This window comes from Corvus hawaiiensis, chromosome 12 (genome assembly GCF_020740725.1).
Source record: "Corvus hawaiiensis isolate bCorHaw1 chromosome 12, bCorHaw1.pri.cur, whole genome shotgun sequence".
Lineage (NCBI taxonomy): Eukaryota > Metazoa > Chordata > Aves > Passeriformes > Corvidae > Corvus > Corvus hawaiiensis.
In genome coordinates, this window is record NC_063224.1 from 6,819,096 (window position 1) to 6,835,577 (window position 16,482).

The 16,482-nt window shown below is 46.0% G+C and overlaps 1 protein-coding gene across 2 annotated transcripts in view; it reads left to right on the top strand.

The window, feature by feature from the left end:
- Positions 1–14,454, top strand: part of NLRC5 (NLR family CARD domain containing 5) — a 36,272-nt gene extending 21,818 nt beyond the window's left edge. For both annotated transcript variants that reach the window (XM_048317031.1, XM_048317032.1), the window contains 24 exons: positions 253–342; positions 452–514; positions 1,084–1,167; positions 1,786–1,869; positions 2,482–2,571; positions 3,490–3,555; positions 4,053–4,136; positions 4,212–4,295; positions 4,793–4,879; positions 5,329–5,409; positions 5,949–6,032; positions 6,398–6,481; positions 6,723–6,806; positions 7,312–7,395; positions 7,488–7,571; positions 8,243–8,326; positions 9,185–9,268; positions 10,117–10,200; positions 10,868–10,951; positions 11,721–11,804; positions 11,926–12,009; positions 12,499–12,582; positions 12,873–12,956; positions 13,398–14,454. In XM_048317031.1, the coding sequence (XP_048172988.1) occupies positions 253–342; positions 452–514; positions 1,084–1,167; positions 1,786–1,869; positions 2,482–2,571; positions 3,490–3,555; positions 4,053–4,136; positions 4,212–4,295; positions 4,793–4,879; positions 5,329–5,409; positions 5,949–6,032; positions 6,398–6,481; positions 6,723–6,806; positions 7,312–7,395; positions 7,488–7,571; positions 8,243–8,326; positions 9,185–9,268; positions 10,117–10,200; positions 10,868–10,951; positions 11,721–11,804; positions 11,926–12,009; positions 12,499–12,582; positions 12,873–12,956; positions 13,398–13,479 (1,987 nt within the window). In that variant the 3' untranslated portion in view covers positions 13,480–14,454. The remainder of the gene's footprint in view (positions 1–252; positions 343–451; positions 515–1,083; positions 1,168–1,785; positions 1,870–2,481; positions 2,572–3,489; positions 3,556–4,052; positions 4,137–4,211; positions 4,296–4,792; positions 4,880–5,328; positions 5,410–5,948; positions 6,033–6,397; positions 6,482–6,722; positions 6,807–7,311; positions 7,396–7,487; positions 7,572–8,242; positions 8,327–9,184; positions 9,269–10,116; positions 10,201–10,867; positions 10,952–11,720; positions 11,805–11,925; positions 12,010–12,498; positions 12,583–12,872; positions 12,957–13,397) is intronic.
- Positions 14,455–16,482: the final 2,028 nt, after the last annotated feature.

Consider the following 16,482-nt stretch of genomic DNA (forward strand, 5'->3'; position numbering starts at 1 on the left):
AAAGAGGAGTTGTTCAGTGTAAGCCCTTGGTCTGTACCCCCTTTTTAGTCAAAGGGGACAAAAGGAGACTCTCCTTTAGTTAAAGGGTGCCAATGCTCAAATCTTCAGGTCCTTGCTCCCTCATCCTGAGTTAAATGGGACGTATCCAATATTTTGTGTCTCAAATGAACAATGGGGAAATTGGGCCAGGTGTATGGGAGCCTCTCTTCTTAGGACCTGATTTAATTGTTTCTTCTTTCGCCTCCTTTACAGTATTAGGAGAAACCCCTTGTCCCCACGTTGTGCTGTTTTGCTCCTCAACTCCATCAACCTCTGTGAGCGGGTCAGAGTGGTGGAAGTCTGGTAAGACACTCAGACTGTTTGGAGCCCAGCAGCTCAGCCTTAAAGGGACTACAAAGCCTGTCATCTTTGAAGATCAGTGCTGAAGGGCTGTCTTTTGTGTCTGCTTTAGGTCCAGTGAAAATGCCTTCTTGCACTTAGGAGCAAGCATGCGAAGCCAAAGGACATCCTGCAGGTACTGGCATAGAACACTCACTGTGATTCACTTGTGGCTGGGTTTGAAGCACTAGTGCAGGGAGCCAGATTGCCTCTTGTATTGAGAATTCATGGGCTGGTGGCCAAGGAGCTTGGGCTAGCAGCTTAAGATTTAGGGCTCAATTCCTCTGCTAAAGTGCAATTCAGAACCATTTGGATGCATTGGGATGGCAGAGAGCCATGCTTTTCTCTTTTTTTCTGGACTGCTTATGATCATCTTGAGTTGCACCAAATTCTACTGCACAAGCACCGGAATTGAGCCCTCATCACTGCGTTTTCCAAATGTGTGCCTCAAATTCTGGGTGATAATCTCCATATGAACATCTGTGTGATGTGAGATGTGTCTGCAGCCTCGCTGGGAGCAATGGTTCCTAAGTACCCCTGGAGAGAAAACTGTCAAGTGTCTCCATTTTGGCACCAAGGAGATGGCAAAAAACATGAATGCTCCACAGAGACTGGTGTAAAAGTGCAGCTGCTGGTGGGCAGTTCTCAGTGCTTGGGCTGAGCTGGTTGCTGGTCATGCTTTAACTCTCCTGCTGTTTCACACAGGCTGACGGGCTGTGCCATTGGGGAAGGGCAGGTAGAGGAGCTCTGCAACATCCTGGAGCAGCACGGGTGGCTGGCAGAAGTAGAGTAAGTAGGGCCTGGGGTGTTACTATGACCTTGAGCAGAGTCACTGAGGGAGAGCTCTGTTTGTGGGGTTCAGCATTGCCTGGAGTTTCCCAGCCTGTCTGCGAGGGTATGTGTGCTCATTCAGACTGCTGAGAAACACAATCAGTTGGAAATAACACAGGTCCTTTTGTGCTGGTGGGACAACTTCCTTGGGATCTTCACTCCATGACTGTTTTGAGGCATTTGTTGCTTCACTTGAGCTCTTCATTTGAGCTTGCTCTGGAGCTTATGCATGAGGTAGTTTCATAAGGCAGTGGTTTGTTTTAAACAGACCATTATTGGCTAAACTAGAATTTAATTCCAGGAAATTTGAGCTTTTTCTTCAAAGCTTCTCAGAGGAGCATTGCTGTTTAAAAGAATAATAGACTTATAGAATAATTTGCTTTGGAAAGGATCTTTAAAGGCCATCTAGTTTAACCCCCTGTCATGAGCAGGGACATCTTCAACTAGATCAGGTTTCTCAGAACCCTGTCCAACCAGGTCTTGAATACTTCCAGGGATGGGGAAACCCCCACCTCCCTGGGCAACCTGTTCCAAAGGCTGAGTTTTGGTTGGCCACATTGTTCTTCTGCCTTTCAGTCTCTCCAGGAATCAGCTGGGAGATGAAGGCCTGAGGTGCCTCTTGGACCACTTGCATCGAGTGCCCGGTACCTGTTCCCTCAAGTAAGAGAACACACAGTGAATCTGAGGGGTGTTGGTGTGATCCCTCCTGAAGCTGGTGCTTGTGCTTCTTGCCCTCTCCTGCCTTAGGAGGAAAGCTCTGAGTCATGAGCACAACATGAGACCTCCAGACCACAGTGACTCAGGGTCTGCTCCAAAACCTGCAGAAATAAGCAAAGGTCTTTTTATTAGGGTCAGCAGGAAATAGCAATGACCAGAGTGGGGAGGTGTGACTGAAGTTGACCCAGCCTCCAGAGTTTTCAGTTTATCACTTTTCTGTGTGTGTTGTCCTCTTTGAGTAACTCAAGACCCGCAGGTGCTGTGAGCTGAGCTGTGTCCTATAGCAGCCTTTCCCCTTCCCTTTCTGGTGGGACAGTAAGTGCTCCAGCTGCGGCTGCCTCTGAAGTGCAAGAAACAAACTGCATTTACTGTGTCCCCAAGTCATCAGCGCTGTGTCCTGGAGGGGTTCTGTGCATTGACCACAGCTGAAGGGTCTCAGCACCCCCCAAACTGCTCTGTCTTTTTTGCCAACTGGAATTTTGCCTCTGTGGCTGAGGAGTCTGGGGACAACCCTGACTCCTGACACATGAAAATCCTTCCTTCTCTTTTGTGCAGTCTCAGCCATAATGGGATTTCTCAGGATGGAGTCCTGCATCTCATAAATGCCTTTGTCACATCTGGAAACACTACTGAAGTTCAAGTCAGGTGACTGTTGCTCTTCATTAATTCTTCCCTGCTTGTTTTCCTTTTAATTATTGAAAGTTTGTCATTTTCAGGCAATAATGAGGGCTACGTTTTCAACTACCTTTATGTCCAACTGCCTAAAGCATTTGTTTATGTCCATTTCTAATGGCCAAACATAGCTGCCAAGCAGAACTATCTTTCCACAGGGCCAGGTTATTTTTGTGTATAGAGACACAGATACTCAGCTGTACCACTTATTGTCATGTATGTATCTGTTAATGAACCTCTTCAGGGCAGGAGTCAGCATTTGCTGTCTAAGGTTCTCTCCAGTATGTTGAGATTTCAGAGGCAATAGAAAGCAATTTCCCATGTTCTTTACTTGGATTTGCATCTTTATCTCCTTTCCTCTCAGGCAAAAATATCCCCATGGGCTCTGGGCCCGTTGCTATGGCATGCAGTGCTTTTCTCACAGATTCCAGTCATGGGACTGGGCCATGCTCCACATCTGTGGGACCTTATCAGTGTTTATGTTCATGGGACCAGTTGGTCTGTCCTGAGCTGGTTTTAACCGGGGCACTTCCATTCATTCCTGCTGTTACATGTGGGTGCTGAATCTTTGGGCTACTTTAAAGCAGATAAGTCTCCTTTTGTACCTCTCCCCAGAGCTCAGCTGAGAGTGCAGAGGAGGCAGATAAAAGCAGGACAGGTCAGGATTCCTTCTCCAAACAGCAGTGCTGCTTTATGCCAATTTAGCTTTAGTGAGGTATTATTGAAGCATTTCCCTGGGCTAGTTTATTTCAGGGAGAGGTGAGCTGGGCCAGGTACCTCTGTCACTGCTGTGCTGGATTGCTTTCTGGAGTTAAGTATCATTAAATTCTGACCACTGGGAAAAATAGTAATTATCCCTCTAAATCTCGTACTCGTGTCTTCTCTGTGCAGTTTGTGCTCCAAAGCAACTTTAATCATCAAGCTGACAAGTGGAGATGACCCAAGAAAGATTTTGAGGTAATGTTACAGACTTCTTGTGGTGATTTCTTTGGCAAAGGTGGTGTCCTTTTTCTAGGGACAAGGCAGACAAAACCTCTTTATGCCCCTGGCTGCTGGCATGGAGATATTTTATATTAAGAGCTGACATGTTTCCTTTGACTCACCTTCAGAGAAGAGCTTTCTCACATCACAGAGAATCCCACATCCCTTTTTCTCTTTGCTTCCCCACTGCCTGTTCCCCACCTGGGCACCTGTAGGTGTGCCTCCAGTCCCTGTCACAGGACAGGGTGCCACAAAAACCAGTGCCACCGTAGCATGCAGGAATGTTCTACCAGAACACCTCAACAGATGCTTTTGAAGTGTTCCCACAATTGTTTTTGGAAACCCTTAAAGGTGTTTCAGGTTTTTGTGCCATCCTTCTTTCTCTGTGGGGTTAGGCTTTGATGCCTGAGATTTCTGGATCAGAAAGCCTGAAACGTGATGAACTAAGGCAGTTCTCTCTCTCATCCTTTCAGACTGGCAGAGTGCAACTTTCAGCCAGAGCACTCGGAAAAGCTGTTCTCACTCCTGGAAAAGTGCACTGGTCTGACAGAGTACACGTGAGTTAATGGCTCTTGGACCCGTTTGGGTGGGCTCGTTTGTGAGCTGTTCATTACAGTGAGCTTTGGTTCCAGGTCCTCAAATAACAACGTGACAGTCCAAGCTGCAGAAAGACTTTTGCATTCCCTGAATAAAGATCTGGGGCTGCTGAAAATCAGGTACTGTTTCACTGTTCTTTTTTAGATACTGCTCTGAGGCTGGTCTGATCTTCTAAAATCTCCTTTCATCAAAACCAAAAGTGAACCATGTTTCTTCCAAAGGCGGGTAGCATTGGCCTGAGAAATTTCCATGGCTGACTCTGTTACTATTTGGCTTTATCTCCTTGATTCCTACTGAGCCTTGTGTAGAGCTCTGGCCAGAAACTGTGCTGACTCTGTAGAGCACTGCCAGCCTTACAAAGAAGGGTGATAATTCTGGTGGACACATTCCTACTGCCAGAGCATCCTGCTCTTTACCTGGGTAGCAAATTCTCCACTCCTCTGCAGGGAAGCTGGGCTACTTCTGCCTGTTGCCAGTTTGCACCCTGTTTCCCATGCAGACATTACTCTGCTAAGCCAAGCAGCCTTGCCATGTATTGAGAGTGTGGAACACTCAGCTGACAGAGATGGATCCATGCATGTGAATAAAGCAGAGCTGCCTGCATTCTCCTTTGCAGCATAGAAGAGCCATGGGTGTGCAAAGAGAGAGTCATGAACCTTCTTGAGCTGGCTGTCCAGGTCTCTGGAAACATTACTGAGATCACGTAAGTGGCACCTCAGGTTCTGGTGTCTTTCAGATATTTTCTTTTAGCCTGATACTCTTAAGGAAATGGGACTGAAGCCAGCCCTGGATCTTCTGTTCTTTATTCGCTGTCTCCAGTGCATTTGTGAGCTATTAGCCCACTTGAAGCAATTTTAACCCAAATGGCTGGTGGGTAGAAGTGCTTAGAAGGTTTGTGGTCGCACAACTCAGAAGGTTTAATGGAAAGGAGACCATGTTCCTGGTTGCTCTTGGGAAAAAGGGGGCCAAGGTTAGGCTGGCTTTGGAGCTAGTTTAAACATTACAAACCTCTTCAGAGATGGATGATTAGCTTTCATCTTCCAGCAGAGTCCTGTCCCATCTGGTCCTCCTGATTTTTCCTACAGAAAATAGTATTTTTTCTCCCTCAGGAGTTCACAGTTTTATGATGTTCTCTAATCTCTACCTTTTCAGGATATGTAAAGATAAAACCCTCTTCCAATTAGTCATAAGTTTCCCAAACTGCCTGGAGAAGGTAGAATCAGTCATTAGCAGGTGAGAAAGCAACTATTTATCATTATTTTCTGTGTGCTCAGAATTTCACTGTGGGATGAAAAATATTTTCAGAGTGTCTAAGGCTCTGGTCTCCATGGGTTCAGTCTCAGAGTGCCTCTGTGCCACACATGTGGAAGAAATCTTCTGCTCGTGCATGTGTCCTTTGGGCTGCTCTTGTTCAGGCACATACTGGACCTAAACACGTAAAAAAATCCACCTACCTTTCTGGGAGCAAATGGGAAACAGGAGCACTTTGAAAAACCTGAGGACATGTTGGCTTCTGCATGAGTGTGCAGAGAGAGCAGCAGCAGTGTCCTTTTGTGCAGCTGAAGGAAGAGGCAGCTCTTGTCCTGGGCAGTGGGGATGGGCTCTGTTTCTCTATGCTGAACAGTGACATAAATGGGACATGGCAGGAAAGCCCCAGGTGGGCACTTGAAAGCCCTGATCTGTCCCTAATTTTGTCCCTGGGGGGCACCAGATGCTGCAGTGGGCTCTGCTGACCCTCACTGACAGTTGTGTTGTGTGTTTGTATCCTGCAGACTGAGTCTGTACAAGCCAGAAATCAAGAACTCCTCCTTCTGCCAAAGGCTTTGTGAAAAATGTGCTCAGCTTCAGGAGCTGAGGTGAGTTGCCAGGCATTGTAAAGGATTTTCTGGGAGGGGAGTAGCTTGTCCTTGGGAGTGTAGCATACTGAACACACAGCAGGGCATGGGAGAGGCCAGTTCAAGGTCCCAGTCCCTGCCCTTTGGGTGCCCTACGTGGAATGTTTGAATGGAAAATAGAAAAAACCCATAGACCTGGTGGCTTCCTGGGGTATCCTTTGAAATCATCTAACTCTCCCTGTGCCCAGCTCCCATGGGACTTTGCCAAGTACCAGTGTTGTGTCACTCCATCAATGTCCCAGCACTGCTGTGCTTTATCTGTGAGCCTGGCACAGAGCTTTAGCCACCCCTGGACATAGCCCAGACCTGTCATTCCCTCCTTGCAGATGGTCTCACGTGGAACTCCACGAGGATGAAGCAGAAATGCTAGTCAGGATTTTGCTACCCCTTCCAGAGCTGAAGATGTTTGGGTATGTCCAGCAGTGACCTTTTCCACATATTTATTATTTGCTCAATCCTGTGCCTCACACCATTCCTCTTAGTTCTGCACACAAGGGGTGTGGAAATCTCTCCAAACTTACTGGTCCCTGATGTCTGTGCTGTCTGGGATTTGGGATGGGCCAGTTTGCCTGTCAGTGGAGTAATCTCCTCTTTCTCAGTGTGCTGAGACCTTATTTGATATCTCCTTATTTGATCCTTGCTGTTTTGCAGGCTGACCTCTAGCAGTGTTACACCAACTGGAATCGATTATTTGATCTCAGGCTTGCAGAATTGCCAGGCCATTGAAGAACTCAAGTGAGTGTGCTGTTACCAGGCTGTCCAGGTCTTTCTAGAAGCTCTAGCTAAACTTCGGCCTCTCTTCTGCATGTACTTTGGACAGATGTACTTTTCCTGATGGCTGGAGGACTTCAGATAGGGAAGAAGCAACAATTCTTTTTTATTTGTAACAAACAGTGAGTGAGAGAGACAGAGATCAGTAGTCTGGGGCAGGGAATTCCATGGAGAATCAAATGTTTTGGTAGTTTTTTTTGCATGGATCTTGTTGTCTTGTGGTCACCTTGCTCCAGGAGGGGCTGGGCTCTTGCTCAAACCTCAACAGAGGTTTGGGATTCTGCTGGTATTTTATCAGAATCCAGACAGGTTCATTAGAATTGTGTTACAGAAGAGAACTGAAAATTATTCACAGGGACTGGAATACACTTCCCTATCTTTCTCACCCTTGTTCCACCACCCTCTGTGCCAAGTGCTCACACGACTGTCCCCAGGTAGTTAATTGTGCCTTTGTTATTTCACCTCTCAGCCTGGAATCCATGAAACTCAGCAGTGCTGCCGTCCCTGAGCTTGTCCTGGGGCTTTGTGAGATGCCATCCCTGAAAAGGCTTAGGTAAGTATGTGACTGCAGCTCAGCTCTGGCCTGGCTTGAGATGCTGAGTAGCAGGGGTTTAATGTCCCTTTTCCTGGGGCTGTTGTTTTCAGCTTGAACCACAACAGTATCGGTAATGATGGCTGCTCCAGACTCGCAGGAACCTTGAGGAATATGCACAACATGGAGGAAATCAAGTAAGTTTCTCCTTTCTTGCAAGGAGGTGACCATTAATGCCAACATTTGGAGAGACCAAATGTGCCTATACACGGTGTTGTAACAAAAGCAGAGAGGTTGCAAAATGCTCGTGTATGAGATACCTTGGACTAGAGGAAATCAGAACTTGATGTTCAGAAAATGAAACTTTGGTCTTACACCACTCTGCTGCAGTCATGTAGAAAATGGATTAAACAGGATCTAAATCTTCCCTGGGATCCAGAATAGGACTAGAGACTCCCTTCTGTCTTGGGAAAGCCTCAGACCCAGAATTTGCCTGGTCTGCAAAGATCTGAATCTGAAGTCAACCCCAGGCTTGCTCTGCTTTCTCCCTCTCTCTCTTGCCAGATGCTGTCCATTCTCCACTGTAGCAATTTGGAAAATAATAACAACCTCTCTTCATCCTGTCTTGGTATTCTGGCTGAAGTAATTTCCCACCCATCAACAGGATCCAGTGATTTTAATTGTTCTTTGCAATTTTTTAAATTCCTCATTAACACCTATTAATTTTTTGTGAGATAGCTGAGACAAACAGCTCTTTGATTCTGCTGGCAAGGCCTGAGGTGTCATCCAACAAATGGGACACATTAAATAAGATCTTGTACTTTGCCTGGCATTTTCCTTTACAACACAACCTTCCTTCTCTTTAAAGTTTAAGCCACAACAAGATTGGAGATCCAGGCCTGATAAATCTTGCTGCTGTCCTGCTGGAAATGCAAAACCTGAAGAAAATCGAGTGAGTCCCTTTGTTTCGGCTCAGCTGTTTTGCTCATGGCCCTGGTTGGTGGGGAAGCCTGTGTGGGAATCCTTGTGCTGCCTTCTCTTAGACAATGTTCCACCTTCCAGCATTTTCAATGCACAATCCACCAAACCAATGGAAGGTGTTCCCTCTCCTGCCCTTCCTCTGTACAGCCAGGACTGGCCACGACTTTCTCTGCAGAGCAGAGACTCCCTGAGGGTGAAGGTTATGGCTATGTCCTCGTGCTCCAGAGACATTTGCCAGCCCTCACCAGCTGCTCAAACATGGAGATCTCTGGCTCAGTTGTGCCCTGGAAAATAAATCTGCAGCCTGTGGGGAATCTTACAAGTCTCATACCCAAGCAGCACCTTTCCTTGGGGTGTGTAGGGTTCCCAGTGTGGTGGCCCCCTGTGTGTCCACACTGCTTTCTTTTACTAGTGGAAGTAGAGGTGAAATTGAGAATCTGTCAAAGCCAGGACATGGCTTCTAGGCAAGGCTCTCCGAGACGTGGATTCAAACTGCTCCTTCTCCCGGGGAAAAGAAATTAGAGCATCCAGGCTCTTTGTTAGGCCCAGCTCTTAGAGTAAGCCTTGTACCTTTTTGAAATTAAAAACCTGGAAATGACTTGAAGCAAGAAAAAGAAATTCCCAGTTCTGTCTGCGAGAGGGACAACTGCTCCTTCCCCCAGTACCTGCAGGGCCGGGAGTTACTCAGCACTTGACAAAAGAACCTAAAATTCCCCAGATCATTTCCCAGAGACCCAAGTCTCCCATCACAGCAGGCAAACAGTGAAATATCTTAAGCTGGTACATTCTGGTTCTCATTTAGTCACTGAGAGTCTCATGCTTCTTTTAGCCTTTCAGGGAATTGTCCTAGTCCTGCTGGAGGGGAAAAGCTGATGGAAGCTCTTGCCCATTGCAAGCACATCAAGGAGTTACTGTAAGTGTCATTTCCAGTGTCCCTTTGGGAAGATGGGCAAAAATCAAGGCATAGAAATCTGATATGGCTTCAATAAAGATAAGATCTGTTTTACCACTGATTCTTGTGAGAGCAGGGTAAAAACTCTCTGCTACACACCACAGAAATGTGTGGTGCTGGGTGTGGAGGGTTTGGGGATTGGTTGCTGGATTGCCTTGAAGATTTCTAAGAACTGTACAGTCTGCATCAGTGGACTAATGGATTCAAGAGCTGAATCTGCAGGTTTATAGGGAGTGTCTCAGGCATAGAGCTGTTCAGTGCCTGTGTTGCCCAAGAAATCACCATTAATCTATGTGGCTGCAAAAATGGAGGAGAAGTGGACAGGTAAATGCTTTACATATTCAGATATATTGATGTTCTGTTCCAGACCAGTTTAAAGAATGAATGTGCCCTGCCATGTTAAATAAATAAAATTTAAAAATATCGAGTAAGAAAAAGTTACAGTTAAACTGAGCTGTCCATGTAACCATCAGATTACAGTGTGTGGACTAAGAGCACATATGAAAAAGTGCAATTTCACTTCAATTCCAGCTCAGGTAACTCAGTAAGAAAGGGAGACAAGCGTGCTCCAGAGAAGTACAGATCGATTTTACTTCCCTGTTTAACTTCTGCTGCAGGATTGAAAAACCTCATTGTTTCTTCCTCCCACCCTCAGAGTCCTTTGAATCAGGGACATTGGGTCCTTTCAGCACAGTCCCAGGCACATGTGGGTGAGGAATGGGGATCACACATCCATGTGGGTCACACACGGGTGAGGAATGAGGCTCTGGACTTCACTGCCAGTAACATTTCATTTCTGCTTCTTCCAGACTATCAAGGAATGGTTTTGGAGACAGGACAGCAGTGACACTTGCCCTCTGTCTGCCTCACATGACCAACCTGAAGATCCTGCAGTAAGTGCCAGCCTCTGCACCAGGAAGGCTGGATATCCTGGGGAATATGTGGATCGCTGAAGGAAGGAATGGGAAAAGGCACTGGTGTCTTGTTTAGAGAGCAATTTCAGTGTCCCAGGATTGAGAAGCCTTCCACAATTATTCTGCTGTAAAAGTCACATAAACCCTTCTTGCTTAATCTCTTGCAGCATTAGTTTTAGAGATGAACCAGGTAGTGAGTATACAGTAAAATAAGCCTTAAAATTGTTTCTGAGTATGTTGGTTTCTGATGCCTCTGGTGGAATGTAAGCATAAAGATGAGCATCTTTTCTGGACCCTCACTTTTTTGTGCAGCCACCTCTGAGTCATTTCTTTTACCTGAACTCAGTGATATTGTATTTTTAAAATTTTTGTGGGAGTCTTTCCAGGACTCTAACATGTAGGACTTTCTTGTACTGTTTCATAGTAACAAAGCAAGGAATTGGTGAGCTAGAAGAGCTCACTGGGCTCAGTTAGCCTAGAGGTGTCTCTTCCAGCCTGTGTCTAAGACATCATCAAAAGATAACTTAGAAAAGGAATCTCACTGGTGGGAGACCACCTCTGGATAGGTTCTTGGCAAGTTAAATATGAGCTTTTGTTACAGCTTTATTCCAAAATAATCCTCCAATGCTTATGTTTCCTTTGTTAGCTTCCATAACAATAACATCGGGCAGGCAGGAGGGCTGGAGCTGGCCAGAGCCCTAGTGGTGTGTGGGCTGCTGGAAGAGATAAGGTAGGACATGGCAGGTGCACTTGGGATGGTGCCAAACATATCACAGACTGGTTTGGGTTGGAAAGGACCTTTGATGATCATCTCATTCCAATCCCCCTGCCATAGGCAGGGACGCTTTCTACTATCCCAGGCTGCTCCAAGCCTTGTCCAGCCTGGCCTTGGACAATTCCAGGGATGGGGCAGCCACAGCTTCTCTGGGCACCCTGTGCCAGGGCGTCACTACCCTTACCAGGAAGAATTTCTGCTTCCTAATATCCAATCTAACCCTGCCCTTTGTCAGCTTGAAGCCATTCTCTCTTGTCCTGTCTCTCCATGCCCTTGTTCAAAGTCTCTCTCCAGCTCCCTTCTAGCCCTTCTAGGTACTGGAAGGTCGTCTTCTCACTCTCCCTTACTGTCATTTCCTCTCAAGTCACACCAGTCATTAACTCCAGTATAACTTTTTATTTCCAGTTTCACATGCAACACATGATGTGCTGCAGATCTGTCCTTTGATACAAGTATAACCCCGTGTTTCCATCTGCAAGCAATTCCCTGCTGCAAGGACTGAGGTTGTGAGTTACAGCAGGGCTGTCATTCCTACTGTACCAAGCAGTGAATTGACCTAAAATTGCTATGTACTGATCTGGCTCATCCCCGCTGTCTACACAGTCCTCAGTCTGGGTGGTAGTTATTAACTTGCTAGTTCACATAATTACATTTTCATGGTGGCTTTTCTCTGACGGTACCTGCTTTTTCTGCACCACTCAAAGCTTTTCCATTACCCTTACAGTTTAGCAGAAAATCACCTTGGGGAACAGAGTATCCATGCCCTGTCTGAGGGGCTGCCATGCTTCAAACGCCTCCAGAAGATTGAGTGAGTACCGGGGCACTGAGGGCTGCTGGGCCAGAGCGTGGCAGGACGTGGTGCCACGTGGTGTTCCCCACGGTTCTGACACCAGCTCACCGTGCCCTCTGTTCTCTCCCTGCTGCTGCAGCTTGAAATTCTGTGGAATCACTGATGATGCTTCAAGATCACTCTCTCTTGGCTTCCGACAATGCCCTTCCATGGAGGAGATAATGTGAGTGTGGGGATGGATGGGGAGACACTTCAGCACACACAGGTCACTCTTGTTTTAATGTCTGCTCCTATTTGGAACTGCAGGGCACTTCTGACCCTGCTGAATACTTGTTAATATTTTACAAGTACTTAGTACACTAAGTACTTTTCGGTGGTAAATGTAGCAGTAATTAACTAATTGATGAAATACACTGCTAGAACATGTCATGGCATAAAGCTGTGTGCTCAGCAGTCATTTCCATCTTCCACATCTCATTCCCTGGGTGTGCAGGGCTCTGAGATAACCACAGTCCACAGACACGCCCTAGTGTCTTATCATATATGGAAATATGTGGTGAAATGGAGGAAACTCCTCAAAATTAAGCTTGTAATCCAGGGGAATGTTTACCTGTCATGATAAGAAGGTGATTAGCTCTTGCAAACAGGCTAATCCGTGAGGGGAAATGTCACAGTAGTGGCACTCACAATTGGGATTTCTTGTCTGCTTTAGACTGTCCTGGAATGCCCTTGGAGATGGAGGAGCCCGAGAGTTGGCCACTGCTCTCCCAGAGATGGCAAAGCTGAAGGTGTTAGAGTGAGTACAGCCCTGAGAAAAACCCTGGGAAGACTCATTTGTCTGTCATTGAGCCTTCAATCACGGGACTTCCAAAGAGGGGGATGTACATTAGGAACAGCAGGCAGGCTTCTGCAGTTTAACTTCTTGCTTAGCCTGCTCCATGATGCACGAAGGGCCAGCCCTGCCTGGCTGATACACTTGAAGTAGCACTGATTTTATTTAAGGTGATTACAGCATGGGACTATTCAGCTGTTTTCCACTCTGGATTTGTTTTGGATTTCAAAATTCTCTTTTGATTTTTAAAACAGCCTGGAGAAAAACCGCATTGGAGCCTGTGGGGCCAAAAAGCTCGCAGAGAAACTTGCCAAGTGCCCAGAAATTCAGTTCATAAGGTGAGCAGGTATCACAGAGCTCTATGGCTGGGTCTTGGCTCAGCAAGGAAAAGTCAGGGTGACCAGTCTGGGGACAGATGTGACCTATTCCCCTGCTGCCCTGGGTTAGCTGGCATGGCATAGGGTATTGCATGGAGTACAGACACAAGCCAAGCAAGCTGAGGGTTTTCTAGGACAGCTCCACCTCCCAAGAAAGTCCAGGGAAAAAAGGAACTGAAAATCTTGCTGGCTTTAAATGAGGCAAAAATTAAGAGCCAGTTGTGTCATGTCCCCATCAGGGAGTTGTTGCATTTGTTCTTAAAAGTTTTCTTTCTCTCGTTCCTCCTGGTTTCACTTCTGATGTACATTCCTGCCCTGTCCCACTCTCTCCTGGGATCCATATCTTCCAGATACTTGGGTACCATACTTAGTCCTACAGTAACACATTTGCTGTCCTTGCAGACTGTGGGACAATCCAGTGCCCAAGGGCCTCGCTGAGAGTTTGACAAGACAAGACTCAAGACTGTGTTTCTCCTTCAGCTAGAAAAGAAGACCCTTTGCCTAACTAGGAGTTACTCTCCGTCTCCCACTGCCCTCAAAACTGCACTGAAGAACCCAGGAGCTCAAAGTTCCTACAACTGAATGCTGTAACTATTGGGTCTTTCTTTGCTGCACTGAACCAAGTGTAGACACTGTGGTTTTTTGTTTGTGTTGGGTTGGGTTTTTTTGTTGTTTGTTTTTGTTGGGGTTTTTTTGTTTGTTTTGTTTCTTGATAGCTTTTATTGTACTGAAGAGCAAAATACTGTCAAGAGTACTTACTTTCCAGAAAGTTATCAGCAAATAGTGATAAGAATGCTTATGTACTACACACTATTTATTTATGTATTGCACTAGTGAAAAAGGGACACAATCACCTTCATCCAAGCTTCAACTGTGTTAAAAGTTAAATACTTAGTCTTTATTTTGAGGGAGGGGCAGTGAGTGACAGACCCAGAAAGAACAGGGGCCATGATTAAGTTCTCACATACGGTCACAAAAAAGCAGATATGAGTTTTTCTCAGAGCTGTGAGATTTTGGAGTCACCATCCCTGGAAGTGTTCAAAAAATGTGTGGATGTGGCACTTGGAGACATGGTTTAGTGATGAACATATTGATGCTGGGTTAAGGGTCTGATTCAATGATCTTAGAGATCTTTTCCAACCCTAACAATTCTATGATTGTATTATTCTAGGATGAGATGCATCTTCTCAGGCATCCAGAAAGCCAGCAGAGTATTTAATTATCCTTAATCAAGATTACAACACCTACAGGGTGTTGCAATAAAAGAATACACATCCTCCAGGAGAGGATGTAAAATTATTTACAAAATTGTCATTTGTTGGCATTGTTACAGATGAACTCCAACAGGCTGCTTGAAAATCATCTGTAACTGTGTGAAATTCCTCTATGATTTTTAGGAAAAAAATCACAGAATCACAGATTGACTTGGAAGGGACCTTAAAGACCTAGTTCCAAACCCCCTGCCATGGGCAGGGACACCTCACACTAGACCAGGTTTCTCAAATCCAGGTGGCCTTGAACACTTCCAGGGATGGGGCAGCCACAGCTTTTACTGGGAGAAGAAAAAAAAGGTAAGAAAAAAAAAATATTTGGTTTTGTTTTCTTGATAACAGCCTCTTTTTCACACAGAATTGCCTCAGTTTTCTGACAAAAACTTCAGGATGTTTGAAATTTCAAGTCATTGCCCAAAAAAGATCAATATTTATACTGTGGTAACAAGAAAACGCTGATACTGCCATAAATTTCAATGAGAAAATTTGAAAGGACTGAGGTTGTAAAACAACTTGTAAGAAAACTGACTGCTCTGAGTGGGAGGAATGTGCTACTACTGATTATTTTCATGTGGGGTTTTGTAGAGCTTTGTGGGGTTTTTGGACTGGTTGCACTAACCTCTTTCAGGGGAAGCAAGGGGTCAATTAGCTTGAAACGTTATCCACATGAAAGATCCTTCAAGTCTCTACTATCCCCTGAACCCCAAAGCCTATGTGTCGCTGGGCAGTGGATGCTGGACCTGTGGGAACTGCAGGGAGAAGAAGATCCCAAACACCGAGTTTGCTGCTCCTTAGAGGAGACAGACTGAAACTGCCCTTGGACCCGTGGAATTCTGGCTTGTGTCACAGGAGTGCAGCCACACTGTTCTCCTCTATTACCCACTGCTGTAATGTTTTCTTTACGTGTTTGTGCTGGAAATATTCGAGTCTTGTGGTGGATTTATTTATGGATTGTGTTTGCAGCAGTGTTTGCCTGGGGAGATGTAACTGATCTGATTTGGGCAGGGCGGGCATCTGGAATGAGCTGGAAATGCTGGTCCAGCAAACCTTTGGGCAAATGGTTGTGAACAGCTGGTGCTGGTTATTGCTGGGGGAGCCACTGTCCCTATTTAAAGATCGGCAGCATGCTCTGTGACATGATGACGTGGTGGTGTAAAAGTGGGACACATTTTGCAGAGACTACTGTGAACAGGATTTAAAAACAAAAACAAAGGGAAAAAGAGGTAGTGAAATTTGTCATGAGGACATAATTCAATGGAGTAAGCAAGTACCTCAGATCTAAACACTGGCACTTAGGAAAAGCTTCACCAAATGTGGTGAATAGATATGAGGAGGAAATTCTTCCCTGTGAGGGTGGTGAAGCACTGGCACAGGCTGTCCAGAGAAGCTGTGGCTGTCCCATCCCTGGAAGTGTCCAAGGCCAGGTTGGATGGGACTTGGAGCAGCCTGGGATAGTGGAAGGTGTCACTGCCCATGGCAGGAAGTTGGAACGAGATGATCTTTAAGCTCCCCTCACACCCAAACTATTCTATGATAAATGAGATCTGAGATTCGCCCCCTGCAGTTCCCCTGATTCCTGAAGTCAGGAACTCTACCTCTGTACTGTGAGGTTTGCAGGGACATAACACAGCACGCTGCAGATTCTCTTGCAGCACTGCTCTTGAGATGTTAAAAGAGGGACTCTGAAATCCAACTGCACACCTGCATTTCTCAGGGTCTTCCCCAAATTCAGGATTCCAGTCTGACCTGAGAAAGTGGCCATCCAAACGGGAGCCAGGGAAGGGAACTTGCCGGAACAGCAATGTTTTCCAGAACACCAGGTGTCAGCAAAACCTCAAAAATGGGGAGTGGGTCTCTGTAATCCAGCGGTTCCGGATAAAAACGGGCTCTGTGCTGTATTTTGTGTGCATGGGTTGCATTTTTTTCAAAATCAGAGATTTGGACCGAGTTGTACATGGAGCACAACAACACAATCGGTCTGTGGCTCATTTCTTCCATGTCATGCCAAGGACTTCTGGGGCGTGCTTCCCATTTCCATTGTGCTTGCGATGTCCATGTTCCAGCTTGTGCTCATTTCTGAAAGTTTCTGAGGTGAACTTGGGGGCTTTGTCCAGTTTTGAGGGGTTAAATGAATCTTCTGGAATGCAGAAGACGTGAGGCTATTAGGGATTGTGTGTGATGGCCGAACACCAAACCGATTCCCAACCACCTAATTA